At 39.3% G+C, this 14,646-nt stretch overlaps 1 protein-coding gene across 2 annotated transcripts in view; it reads left to right on the forward strand.

Moving 5' to 3' along the window:
* The window catches only part of tfpia (tissue factor pathway inhibitor a), a 47,616-nt gene extending 33,457 nt beyond the window's left edge, over positions 1-14,159 (forward strand). The window contains exons 3-7 of one of the 2 annotated variants that reach the window (XM_028393947.1): positions 7,298-7,474; positions 8,754-8,840; positions 9,540-9,599; positions 12,630-12,803; positions 12,897-14,159. In XM_028393947.1, the coding sequence (XP_028249748.1) occupies positions 7,298-7,474; positions 8,754-8,840; positions 9,540-9,599; positions 12,630-12,803; positions 12,897-12,985 (587 nt within the window). In that variant the 3' untranslated portion in view covers positions 12,986-14,159. Of the gene's footprint in view, positions 1-7,297; positions 7,475-8,753; positions 8,841-9,539; positions 9,600-12,614; positions 12,804-12,896 lie in introns of both variants that reach the window. The other variant, XM_028393946.1, reaches the window with a different exon arrangement.
* Positions 14,160-14,646: the final 487 nt, after the last annotated feature.

A 14,646-nucleotide genomic window follows, 5' to 3' on the forward strand; every position in this document is an offset into this window, starting at 1 on the left:
GTTATGTTTAATACAATGTTAATTGTTGGACCTGTTTTACACAGGCCAGGTCCTATATGCAGATGGCGAGCTACCCTTCTAAGAACCTGAAACCCTGAATACTTCCTCCAGAGCGGTAGGAAGCATTGTAGCCTGGTTTTACCTCACTGACCTACACGGACACCTGAGAAAGAACTGATTGAGCTAACCCATGAACTGTTCCGTACACTCTTTTGCCAACTGGGAAATCTGAGACCAAGAGGACAGTTTTATAAACACAGTTCATCGGAATTAAGAACATTTAAATGGAATGAAAGTCCTGCTTGGACTTGAAACTGACATCATGATGGAGCACTGCTTAAGCAACATCAAATTCTAGAATCTTCTTGTAAATATGACTCACTGTAAATAGTATTTCTTTTCCCTTCTGTTACAATATATTATATTTCCAGCATACTTGTGTTTCCTGTGGTGTTTTAAACAAATCCACGTTCCTCCCTGAGCCGAGCTATTAGATCTTCTGAGCCCAGTAACTATATGTAAAACAATAACATCTACATCATATTGGTTACAAACAGGTTTGCTGTTTCATCATGTCCACGGTGCAGCAATGACTCCACTACAGCCAGAGAAGGACACGCTGATGCAAACAATGCAAGGTTTTAATAGAAATGGTTAAAGGCCTCTCACGTCACTTTTTAAGTACATTGAAAATATATATGTATATATATTACATTCTGAGGCACTAACTGGAAAAACAAAGCTGCATTTCAAAGTGCATAGTGCACTAGTATTAGTATTTCAAAAACACACATGAGTGTAATTGTTTGAAACATCTAAAGCCATTAATGAAACAATTAAGCAGATTAAGCAGCAAGCAGCCTAGAGCTTCACTGTAGTACAAGCAATGTTACATTTTAAGTCTAATAACATTATAACTGAAATAACAACAGTATTTGACTTTTAGGGTCTTTCCTGTATCATCTTGAGCATTTCTTTGTGCAAATACATACATATGACTCTAATAATATGTGAGGCCATGATGCATTCAGACATTTCAAAATGTCATTCAGATCTCAGGTATTATTGTGTTTCTGTTTTGTTGTGTGTGTGCACTTCCTGTAATTCTACTCCTTTTATGCAGCAGGGTCATTATCATCAGATTAATCTGACACAAACACCACAGACACAGGCTGATGTCATTTATTCCATGCTTCTAATGTTTCCTGCATGTGATGACACAGCCATGAACAGATTAACAAGAATGTTCTTGTGAAAGGTCACAAACTGATGTGAAGAACATTCTGGCTTATGGTCCAGGACATTTTCTTTTTTTTTTTCTTTCAGTCTGGCAGAAAGGCTGAAATTTTGCTCTTTACTGCAGACGTTTCACCGAAACCATAGTGACTCATGATCATTGTGTCCCCAGTTTTTCCTTTGGTCTGCTGTCCTTACTACAGCTCTGCTCGAAGAGGTCAGACATAAAGAAAGGCTTTCTGTGTGACAGTCTGAGAGCACAGACACTGTTTGGAAAAAGAACAAAAACTAACCACAGCTCCAGCTCCCCTGATATTGGTGGTGGTGGAAGGAATTAATCTTACTTATCACACATAAGGAAATAAACATCATGGTGTTTTGTCATGGTGTCTTCTCTTAATGCTAAAAAGTCTGACAGACTATTGTTGATGCTGAAAACTGATGATAAAGTAGAAGGATAATGATAAAAAATGCTAGTACAAAGAAAAATTGATGCCAGTAACAGGTTTCCAAAAAAGTCAAATCAAGGCAACATTTACCGCTGCGCTGCATCAGCTCTTTTATTTAATAACATCTTCATTTTGGCATGCAACCCAATGCTTCAGTTTGAAGTGTTTCTCCATTATTCCTTAAAATGCTGAGTGTAGGGCCTTCTTTGGTCTATGTTTTGTTAGGAGCCAATTGTTTTATTAGGTGAAAATGAACTCAGGTTTTTTATTACCAAGGGCTGGTTTAGATTGTTACAGACTCAGACGATAACACCCTCCTCCCTTTGCACGCTAGAGTCCACATGACACCTTCACATCACTGTTAATGGAACCAGTATCTGTGGGCAACCGAGAACCTCCACCATGATGGAGTCTCTGAGGCTGACCCAGGAGTCACTAGGAGTGATCTCCCTGCTGGCCTTGGAGGAAGCTGATGGAGGAGGTCTGTGCTGTTACTACCATGGCCCTGAATTAAATGGTTTTAAGAATTGATGGATGGATGGACTCTTACTGTGGATTAAGCAGCAACCTCCGGGGCTCAGACATGAAGTCAATGCAGAGGTGTTAAAAACTGCAGTTGATGCCGCAGCCTCTAGGGGCTGGCTCTAAATGCCTGTCAATCCCAATGAAATGCCACCTTTAAGGCAGAAATAAACATGTTTACAGCCAGGTTCAAAGTCTCAATTGAGAAGTTTACTTTTGTAATATTACTTACTTGTTTTAGTTATATAATGACTTAAAATTATGCATAATTACGGGCGTGTGACAGGCATGTGTCGTATCACGGCGTAAGCTTCCGTCATCGAGTTTCTTTCCATCTCAGCTCCTCCTATTTGTCCCTATTTGAAGTTTGGGCAAATGATAAGGCCTTCTACCAAGACTCAAAAAATCATCAGGTGCAACACAGAAACTTTGTGTATAGTTACTGTCAATGCTGTGGTCTCGAGCAGTTGTAATGCCTGCAGAATGTGGGTTAGCAAGTGCTCTACAGATAATGTCATCTGTGCCTTCAAAGGCTTGTGCCATGTGCACTAATGCACCTCCATCCTATCTCCTATGCTGGTTTTAGAGCAGTGCAACACAGGCATCAAACTGTCTGTCGCCCTCCTATTGTTTCTGTTATATAACTTTTTTTTTATATAATTCACAAATCACTGCATTATGTCTCAACTTTTTTGTAAATAGGGTTATAAGCATTAGGCTGCAGCTGTGCCTCACTCACAGGAATGCATAATTTTAGAAAATGATTCAGCCCTTTCAATGTATCGAGACAGTTTCTGACATCCAATTTTTCTGCAGAGATAACACTCACGTCTCCTCCCCTCGGAGCTCACTGACCTTTAACTCTCTGTGACATTGGTGCTTCTATCACATGCGATAGAAGCACCATAACAAAAGTAATCCGAAATAATATAATAAGATATTTTCGGTGGTGGGAGGGGACGTTACTGTTGAGGTCAGTGTCTTCCTATGTGAGTACGACTGTCTCCATCCTGTGGCCACTGTTATTTTTACACACCAAGTTCATTCTTTTTTTTTCTATGTATTAAATTTGATTCCATTAGTGATTTTTCTATAGAAGCCTTGCCAAGACTGTGTCAGCACTTTCAGAGGTAGAACAACAAAAACCTTTCAAAATATGCCGGGGAAAACAAGCAGCTGAGGAGGTGAGGAGATGAGGGAGAGAATGGGTGCAGTCTAAACATTGTTAGTTTTAAATAGATTCACTGTGCATTGTCCTGTGTCTCAGTATGTGAAGACAAAGTGCATGTCTCTTCATACACAAACTGAGCCAGCCCCTCAAACTCTTTCATCCCATATTTTTTCTAAAATATTGAGGGTCCCTGTGGAGAGCAGCCAAAACTTTTAGGACCATATGATTCATATCCAGCATTAGAAAGAAGCTGACCAATAATTCTCTTCAAAACACAAATCACATCTCCCACCTTCACAGCTTTAATAGAGAATTGTGTTTCTGAATTATTCATCGCTGCATTGCTCCAGAGAGAGAGTGCTAGCCTATACCCTTTTGACACTTCTCTGTGCCCATGCTTTTAAGTCAAAGTCACCTCATAAAATGCATTTAGATGTTACAGTGATAGCATTTTAATCGTGCTCACACTTCAGTGAGAGTGTGGTTATTCACAGACTTAACAGATAAACCAAACAGAGAGAGAGAGAGAGAGAGAGAGGGTGAGTGAGCATGTGTGAAAGATATAACACCGGCACCTGTATTAGAAGTCCGCTGACGCTTGGCCACAGTGAGTTTACACTGGCGGCAGCATGTATTTAAGTTAAGAATTCTAATAAATGTGATTGATTTTGTGTTTAGTTGGCTTGTTAGCCAGCAAATCACACACTTTCTGGACAGATAATTGTTGCAGCATTGATATCTTTCCATTCAAACCGAAGAACGAAAACACATAAGTGTACGTTGAACTGAGCCTGTTTGCTCAACTCTATATCCTCAATTATGTTTCTACACACTAAAGGAATGTATGGTTTTAACAACACCGATTTTCTTGCAGACCCACAAAGAAACACAATGCACATATGGCAACAACTGCATTGGTGGATAACATGAGAATAGCTGTACATGGCCTTGCTAGAAGCTGATCTAGCTATCCAAACAGCTAAACACATATCCAGAAACTTCACAGACTCCGAAAGGACGTTCAATGTCGTTTACTGAATCAATTTTTGTGAAACTGTAACAATCCAGAAAAAATACGGCATGCTATAAGCAGCTGATTAACACATGTAAACCAGAAGTTATACCCGTTAGCTTAGTGATTAGCAACCGTGATTAGCATATGGTCTGACACATTTTCAGTGCCAAATGTGATATCAAAGGCCATTGTGTATTTTATCTGACCATTCTTACAGCGTAATACTTACAGACGATGCTTTAACAAACACCAAAACAGAGAAAACCAGAGGAATAGCGCTGCCGCGTACTACAGTGAGACCGTTCATAGCGACTTCCAGTCTGAGTTCTTCTTCTACGCCTAAAATAAAGCGAACAGAAAACAACCACTAGATGGCGCAATTCCCTAAATTGTAAACATAACATTGTCCACAGTGAACATATCAATAGCAATAGCCAGTAATTCTTAATCCTGACCCTAGTACAAATACTTGTGGGTCTTCACCATAGACTGTAAACACAGATGTGAGGCACTCTGTGACTTTATATTCTCACCCACACCCTCGATTATCCACTTCACCCTCAAAAAGTAAGCATAGCTCTTCTGCAGGTTTTCAAAACTGAACACAGTGGTGACTAATGCTGCCCCCCTCCAAAAATCAACCAAAATAGATAACACATCCAAACTTCACATGATGCTCCTGAAAATCTAGGCCACGGTGTAAAAAAAAAAAAAAACACTGAAGCCCCCTAAAACTCAAAATCAAACATGTTTATCACGGAGGAGCCCACATTTTTGTTACAGCCTGGTTTTGAGATGTGTCCCGCACATAGCTTTTAAGTGCTGACAGTTTAATTAAGTAATTATATAAATTTACATAAATTCAAACAGTCAGAAAGTGTTTTTGCTCGAGGGTAAATTTGTGAGTGGATGCGTGTGTGTATGTGTATGTGTGTGTGTGTGTGTGTGTGTGTGTGTGTCAGCCAGAGGAGAAGAGAGCTTGATTTATAAGGTCTCCACCTAGTAACTATGTAAAAACAAGGAGGAAAAGCAGACACAGAGAGCGAGGCCGTCACATGGTGGCCAGATTACATTATACAGAGCAACTGTTGTTGAATAAATATTATGTTTAGGCACTCAGACTTGGTTACTGTAAGATGGGGGTAATAGTGAAATAGTCTCATATAAATCAAAATATATTAAAGCCACCATCAAAACTAACTTTCAAGTGCCCACAACATACAATGCTTATATGTTTTTTTTTATCTCCTTTACGGCTTAAACGCTTTTATCTTTCCTAACAAGACACAAAAAAAGCTGTTTTCTATGCACGCATCATGTTAACTACATGTTCTCAAGCAATGCCTGCTTTGCCCCCATCAGCTGAAAACTGGCAAAAGTGTCAAAGTTCTTCATATTAGCCTGCGGGATAGCACTAACAACAATCAAATGTGTTCATTTTAAGCTGACATGTTAGAATTCATAGCCAGCTGATAAAAGTAACCTGTAAAGGTTATGGCATTTACTGTAGCCAGCCACCAGGGGGCAGTAACTTCTGGTAGCTGTCATGTCCTCCATCTTTATTTATGCTCCATCTGATCAGTTCAGATGCATTCTATCATAAATGTTGCCAGACATTGCATTTATTATTTTATTTCTATATGTATTTGAAAACTCTTCTTTCATTCCTCTTTTGAATGTAAAATCATATTTTTCATCATAGCAGACGACCAATAACACTGCACTCAAGTCATTTTACATAATTATTATACTTTACAGACCTTTATAGGATCTTAATGCAATTTCAGAAATTCAGAAATCCTGTCTGTGTTGTTGGCTATAAAATCCAGTGTACCTGCCATGGTTAGATGGACACTGTTGATCAGTACAGCCACGGCTTGTCAGGCTGCACCTGTCTCACCTGTCAGTGCCAGTTCACTGAAATGGGGTGCATTTCATACTGCACCTGTGATTTTATTACTCCATCAGTCTGTCGCTGTCGTGTTCATATTTTAAGGTCTTGTGACAGCTTAGTCAAATAAACAGAAGGGCTCTGCCATGCATCAATGCTTCCCCATTGAGTGCAATATGTGAGATTTCACATAAACACAATTGTGGTCAGTTTGGACGGTTAGAGCTGCAGTAAGTCCAAGACTTCATGGTCGTAATATATGCTGAGGTAAGAAAGGTAGAGGGTAGAAAGAATGGATGGGATGTGTTGACTTTTCAGCTTGTGGTAGATTTGAAACCTGGAGTGAAAAGGTCACTGTAGCACTGGGGAGACATGAAGCAGGCAGGAGTGTCCAGTGATTCCAGAGTGGGTCACAGCCTGCAGATCATTTTTTTTTTATTTTACACTATACACATATTTGAATAGCAATATCTTCCCTCTCTCAAGTGAGTCTTATATTTATTGTGTCTTATCTTCCCCTTTATTGGCTTTCCCAAGACTGCACTACACCTGTGTCACCAAGCTGTCACCAGCTTTAGTGCAAATGCTTTACACATTTTATAATAATTTACCAGTTGGTAAAGGAAGCAGGAAGTGAGGAAGCAAAGTTTCTTTTCAGTTTTACTTTTTCCTGGGAGGTTGATTTAAGAATCTTTGGAGCTTTGTGTTCTGAACGAAAATGACAGCAACTGAAAAGAACTATTGATCCGATCCAAATAATGTGAGGGTGATTCTATAAAATGTGAAATGTACTGTGGGATAGCTTTGTCACTGTGCTTCTCTCCTGAAAACAAATCCACCATGAAAGAAGATACATCATTGTGCTCAATAACTCAGTGAAGTCGTAAATGTCAGATCAAAGTTGAATATGAAAAAACTACTGTGGAACACTTTGTTGAAAAAGGAACATCACACAGTGAGGACTTTATAATTACATGCTTTCTTAAAATTGTTTTCTCTTTTCCTTTTACTAGACGACAAGAACCCGTGTCACCTAGCGGAGGCTCCCGGCCCCTGTCGAGGGCTGCTATCCCGCTACTTCTTTGACAGCGAGAGTGGGCAGTGCAAGCATTTCTTCTACGGCGGCTGCTTTGGCAATGCCAACAATTTCAGGAGCATGGCCGACTGCCAGGCCAGGTGTCAGAACCCAGGTAGGGCTGGTCGTAGCTTACATCCTATTACGGTAAAAAGATGCAAACACCACAGATGTCAGCACAGCAACAATAGAGCCACAAATACAATGTAGAGGGCTGGAGGAGTAGCATGTACTCGACAGCAGTTCGGAAACAGGATTAGAATGTAGCTTGCCTTACTACATCCTTAGCAACATCCGTACAATTGCTAGTTAAACAAAAAGAACATCAACAAAATATATGAAAATGATTTAATTAGCACACATTACAAATTGAGTGTAATACCACATTGTACCACTAGATGGGACAGGGAGTCTATGCAGCATCTATTTTATCCAAACATGCAGTCAAAAAAAGACCGTTAGCAAAAGGCTAAGGCCCTTTATACATATTAAAAACCAGAAGCAGGAAAGAGCCAACTAGCTAGCATTTGTTTTCGCTTAGCATAGACCATTTGTATTTACTCAGTGAGGGCTAAAGGCCTGAAGTCCCTTAGACCCAAGTAGCTTGTCCATAATACAGACTAGGAGTTGGATGATGTCTATACTGTAGCACTCTCTGGTGATGGAATGCACAGGCACAACATATTAATGTGCTGTTGAGAGTATAAATAAAAAAAAATATGAGTGTTGTGGACCGTTACAGATTAGTGATGCAACAAGAGTAATTTGAGGGTCGAGTTGCAGACTTAAAATTGCAGTCTACTGTGCCATGTTGACTGTGTCACTGTCTGCTTTTTAACCTGACCTAACAAAAATAATTACTTTCCCATCATTACCTCACGGCATCATGCAAAGTTTCATTTATAGACTTTCAGGACCCTATTCAGCAGAGACACGGCAGATCACGGCTGCCGAACAACAACTGAAAACCCATTTCAGAGAGGCGACAATTTAAAAAAAAAAAAAAGAAAATAGTTCCAACCCTAGAAAATTAACTTTCTGATTAATTTTAGCTGACCATGAAAATCACATTCCACCTTGATTTAGCATTTAAATCGTTTTAAAGTGACCAAAGCAAAGTCAATTACGCTGGACTTAAAAGTCATTTAGATATTGAAATTGTCAAGAAAAAATAAGGAGCCAGTTGCTCAGCTGTGACCAATTCCACCAGCAGCCAACGTTTGACAGAAAATCAATTGAAAAAGGTTCGGTTATTTCAGATGGATGACTGTTTGGGTTCATTTCTAGATGAGATGTATACAGACCAGCACCCTTTTCTCATCTGATACTAATAAAAAATATTTTAATTTTCATCCATCAGTGGGATTCTTAATGACATTTTATTTTAAATATAGAGCCTGCAAAACCTACTGCGGCGCCAGAAGTCTACACACAGCAGCCTCTGAGGAGAGAAGTTGTTGAGTTGCCGACCATAGAGACGGGTAAAAACTGAATGTACAGCACACTCATATGTACAAATATGCTCACATTATCTTTAGAGCTTGGGTGTTTCTCCTAGCTTAACATGATGGAAATGGGGGGAAATAGCTCATCATTGTTAACAGGATGAAGTATTGCACACAGCTTATGCCTGATCACAGGCCCAATTCAGGGCTTGTTGCGACCTATTATTTGTCCAAGTAATGTTATTTTACTCAAGTTCAATTCTCCCTGATCTCATATTAAACATGTTCAGTATTTATAGCTCTTAGTCGGACTACAACTGCCTTAATAGCCAATGAGTGCAAACAGGCTGGGAAGTGTCATGATCTTGATGCATTTTACAGCTCACAAATATGTGGTCTACCACAATACAGTACAATTATGGCAACAACATTGCCTTTATATTGTCTCATGCATGTCTCAGATCACAACAGGGTTGTAAATTAAAACTCATGCATGAACAAATCAGCCCCATAGTGAAATCACTATGGAAGAAATTGCGACTGTAAACAGCAGGCGTGTGGTCTTATGGTCTGGCCGAGTCATCTAGTGGAGGAATGGTCATCAGAGGATTAGAGCTGGTTGAAATCATTCCTACGTATTTTTCAAAATCAGGATTAAAGTTTGAAAACCCTCTGTTGAGTAGACAGTGTAACTGATTGTGTGATTGTTTAATAGATTACATGTTTGGTCTTTAGGGGAACTGACCATGAGTGAACCTCTGGTGCAACTGAACGACACCCATCAAGTAAAAACAGGTAAGAAGTCGTGACTTGAAATGTGATACGATGTAAGGCTGGGTGTTACACAGAGGTTTTAGAAAGGCATATTTTTAATCAGCACTAGATTACGGTGACATTTCATACATGCTGTTCATCACTCTGCATGGCTCATCACTGTTAGCTGTGGTTGGGTGCCTCTCCTTCTCTGTACAGCATGAGAGACCATTACCGTTTTTTTCACCCTCTCTTATATATGTCTTTGCTGTTGTTTAATGCAGGCCATTAACTCAGACGACTAAATTGTTTTCACTGATTTTTAAAAAATCCAGTTTTTTGATTTACTTTGAAGAACCGTGTGCATGATTTTGTTTTAAATAGTTCAAGCACTCAAATGCAGAAATAAAATATTCATTTTGGTTAAAACCTGATTTAAATAAAACAAAAAACACTGAAATTAACAGAAAGTGGCAAAACTGAGGCAAGAGGATACAGACTGAGAGGAGGCACAAAGGGAGCACATGGATTAAATACACAAGGTGATGGTAATGAGGCGCAGGTGAAAATAGTTAGGGGGAGCAGCGGAACACAAAGGAGCGATGAGTATGTAACACATGATGACACAAACAAAGACAACTGGCAACGTACAACATGAATTCTAACTAAAACGCAACAAACAAAGGAAATACACATTTTCACATTTTCAAAACAAGTCATGACCTGACAGCCAAAACAACTGGCTGTTTGGATAGGAATAGATGAAAAAGGTGATGATTGGGTCAGGATGGACCCGCTCACAATGACTCCTCAAATCTGCAACAAGCTTTTCCACCATTTTCTTGGCTATCCGTCCTTTACCTAGCAGCTGGATTGTCACAGGTTTTGCTAAAAATGTTAGCTCCTGAGAGGCAAAGACAGACAGATAGTTAGCCAATCGCTTGCCTTGTTGTGCGTTGAGTCCTGCCAACAGGTCCAAGGTTTTAATCACCATATAAATCAGCCTCTACAGTCAGTTTGTGAAGAGGTTAAGCAAATAGAAACAAATATATATGGTTCTAAAAGCTAACTAGCTATTGCTGCCGTCCTTACGGGCTGTCAGGCTACTTAGTGATACAGACATAAATAATATGAGGCTACATTTTAGAATCAAAAGATCCGCCCGCTGTGTAGCTGATTATCATTTTGTTAACTTTGATCCATGAGAATAATAAAAAAAATATTCTGATTAATGGAATAAAAATAAATTCAGACAGCACAGGCACAAAGCCAGAAGCAGTACACGCAGTACCAGACATGTGGGATAGATTAACCGTTGTAAGGCATAATTAAATCACTCATCTTGTCCTCGGAGCAGCAAGCAGGCTATGCTGAATTCTGTAATATGCTTAGACCTCAAAGTGAACAAATCCAGGCCATTTATTAGAGAAGGAGCATGTGCTGCCAGGAGCTTTTTTTGTAAAGAGAAGAAAGAAAGAAAGAACGTCAAGGTGCAGTGATGCATAGATGGTAGACAGCTTGGAGAATTGCTTCTGTTGTGAAAAGTAAAAGGGGTAAAACAGAGTGCATCAGTGTCTCCTTCCACCCATCCATTTGTCACATATAGCCACTTACTAATTTTCTGTGTATTAGCAGCGAGGGGACATATATATCACCACCGCTGTGCTCCAAGGCTGTCTGGTGCTGCACAGAGAGGCCCCGGGCCCTCTCCCTCAACTCATTCTCAGAGTTATAATTCAATTTCACTCGTGTCAGAAAAATATTGAGAGGGTAAGATTAAGGATGAGTTAGCCTCAATGCCTATACCTCCTTATCCATCTGTTGTTGTTTTTCAGTGTAATTCTACAATTTCAAGCATGTAAATAAAAAGAAGCTCTCAAAAACAACATCAGCATTAAAGTTAGAATAACATGAGACCTGATATCAGAGTGATTTGAGTGAGAACATTTGGTGATAATTTATGCCAGTAACAACAAGCTCAGGTTTTCAGTGCCGTGCTGAAGTAGAGCATTTCCACATCAAAGTCCCAAACGCTTGGAAAAAATGAGCATTTGAGAATTTGGCATGCATTTTGATTACGTGCCTGCCAGGCTGATGTGGCCATGTTGAAATGAAAGACTGACATCTTGTGGCTGCACAACGATGTACACCTTAGGAAAAATGATGCAGAGGAATATGTAGCCCTAACTAAAGCCAACTCACTCTATTTTAGGCCATCACACATTTTCTATAAATGGATGTTGTACATCTTTATAAACAATATTGCATTGCAGTATTCTTTGTAAAATGATGGGCTGTCAGGATTCAGGATTCAGAGTTCAAACAGGACACTTGAGGCCTTGGCATGGTGGTGCAGTACCTGCGTGGGTTTTCTCCAGGTACTCCAGCTTCCTCCCACATTTTAGAGATGTGCTTCTTAGGTTAATTGGTCACTCTAAAATATGCCCATAGGTGTGAGCGTGAGTGCGAATGGTTGTTTGTCTGTATGGGCTATCGACCTGTGAGAGGCGAGGTACACCAGGGTGTTACCTGTAGATAGCTGGGATAGGCTCCAGCCCCCCATGATCCTGCACTGGTTCAGCTAATGGATGGATAGGATACTTGAACCGACACAAACAAAGGGGAGCACAAGATTTACAGAAAAAGACACAGGTGAGACACATCATAATGGAGGAAGGAAGAAGCAAATCACACAAAAATAAAACAGGGAACACAAATTTTGGTTCTTTGGAGCCATTGTATTGACCATTGGAAATCAATGGTAATCAGTTGTGGAAAACACCTCTCAAGCTCTCCTGCAGGAGGAATATGGCTCTGCTCTTCACATAGAAGAAAAGCGACAGAATAAATCAAAGAGGATAGCTTCGTCTGCCCCGTGGGAGGACATGAATACAACTCCCACTACTTCTGTTTGTTTAATCTTGAGTCTGAGAGCCAGTAGACACTGGACAAAATCTATTGCAGACCAACAAAGGAGACGTATGTGGAGCTATAAGACAATGCGTGTAAGATATAGGCTATATGTTGATTTTTAAAATGTCTATTTTTTAATTACAGACTTCACTCCCTCAGAGAGGTGCTCCCAACCCGTGGACGAAGGAACCTGTGATGGTTCAGTGAGGAGGTTCGCATACAACCCTGAAACCAAGAGATGCCAGATGTTCGCCTACAGCGGCTGCGGAGGGAACCAGAACAACTTCATGTATCGGAAACTCTGCATTCACAAGTGCATTAAAAGGAAAAAGGGTACGAGTGTATGACGAAATACAAAGTTTGCTGCGTATTGAAACTTTAACATGGAACATCTCAGAACTAATTGTGACTGTGGTTCTGTTGCAGGCAATGGAAAGTTCCCCATGATCCGAATCAGGAAGAAAAACATAGACAGCATCGTAAATCGCTCGGCCCAGACACTTGGCTCTGCCTGAGATCCTGCATCACTGTGCAGCCATCTGTATTTATGTCTATATTTCCTTTTAAGCTTTACTCATAGCTCTTGTTTTGTAGTGCTACAAAACATCACCAGCCAAGTCTGCCACTTCATTCTAATGCATAAATACGCTGTTCGGGGCTCCATTCATTACATGCCAAACACCATCTGGGCCTTAGTGTTTAATTCAATAAAGGTTTGTTATAATATTTTACAATAAATGCCCCGCTGTGCCTGAGCTGCACTGTCCATCATGTTTCGCAATCAATTCAGTTAGGTAGCATTACAATATTAATGTAATGAACAGCTGGGCCTTATGCTGTTACTTTTTAAATTAATTTACATGTTGTAATGACCAGTTTGCACTTTATAAAAACACTCATTCTGATATCAGCATATCTGTATCAGCCGATAATATCAACAGACTGACAGGCAGAGAGTTACAATTGACCAACAGAATCTGCTTTGTTACGTAAAAGAAATGGTAGAAATAAAAATAAATAATATAAATAAAATAAATTAGGCCAAACAATACCTCTTTAAATATTACAAAAATGAATAGAACACACGTCACTAAAACATAAACAGAAATCAGATCAAAAACTGTGTCCCGTGCCAGTTTTAATCATATTGCAAGAAGATAATTATAAGAATTTCAAGCGTTGTGTGCAGGCGAGGAACATTTAAAGGAACCTGAACACGTCGGACTGATACTCATACTGAGAACATGCTGTGGCACTTTTGCCTCAAGATAACTGTATTTAGTTTACAAAAAAAAAAATTAGAGTACCTAAATTTTTAGGGACTGAATCATATTCTTCATTGTTTTGAAATTTTACTGACAAAAGACATATTTGTTTTGCTGATGTTTGATATTACAGCTTTCTGCACTGATGCTTTTTGTAGACATATGTATTATGTATTTGTAACTTTACAATAACCCTGATTCAAACTTCTGTAACCTTTACCTCAAAATGTTGCAGAAAGAGCTTATCACATTACTCAGTCTTATTTTATTAAAGAATCTAAATACTTCTGAAACCAAGTGTTGCCGCTGTAGATTTCCTAAATTATTTCAAAACAAGGGGGTAATGATAATCAGGCAATATGGTAGCTGGCCAGAAAAGTAAATACAGGCATGAATTCCAGGCAGAGGTGCTCTGGATTAAAAAGAAAAAAAAACATCTCCAAGAGGTCAAAACAGAGGCACCCACAGGGAAACGCAGGTAGGTGCTGGGTCAGAAACAGGCAAAGAGAGCAGAAAAAAACAAGGATTAACCGATATTATAACAAAACACGGATGCAATATTGATCCAGTTAAAAACTGATAATATAATTAAATATTAAAAATATATTATCACGTGACTTAGTTTGTAACGTATGAAGGGCATCCTCTGCACAAATGTATGGACTTCAGATTATTTGCCCAAATCAGATCACAGGTGATAGAAGTTTTATAAGAACAAGAGTAAATCAAAACTGTTAAGTCGTACACTGTTATTTTAAAAAATGTCTTCAATAGCTGCTTGATGTGAGCGACCATTAGGTAAAATATAAACTTAGCCTGTCAAACTCTGAAAATTGTTTCATGATGTTCAATCAGATAACTGATCCGCACATAAATAGTAGTGTTTTAATGGTACACTCCTTTTACCAAGG

The sequence above is a fragment of the Parambassis ranga genome, chromosome 21 (genome assembly GCF_900634625.1).
Source record: "Parambassis ranga chromosome 21, fParRan2.1, whole genome shotgun sequence".
NCBI classification, from domain to species: Eukaryota; Metazoa; Chordata; class Actinopteri; family Ambassidae; genus Parambassis; species Parambassis ranga.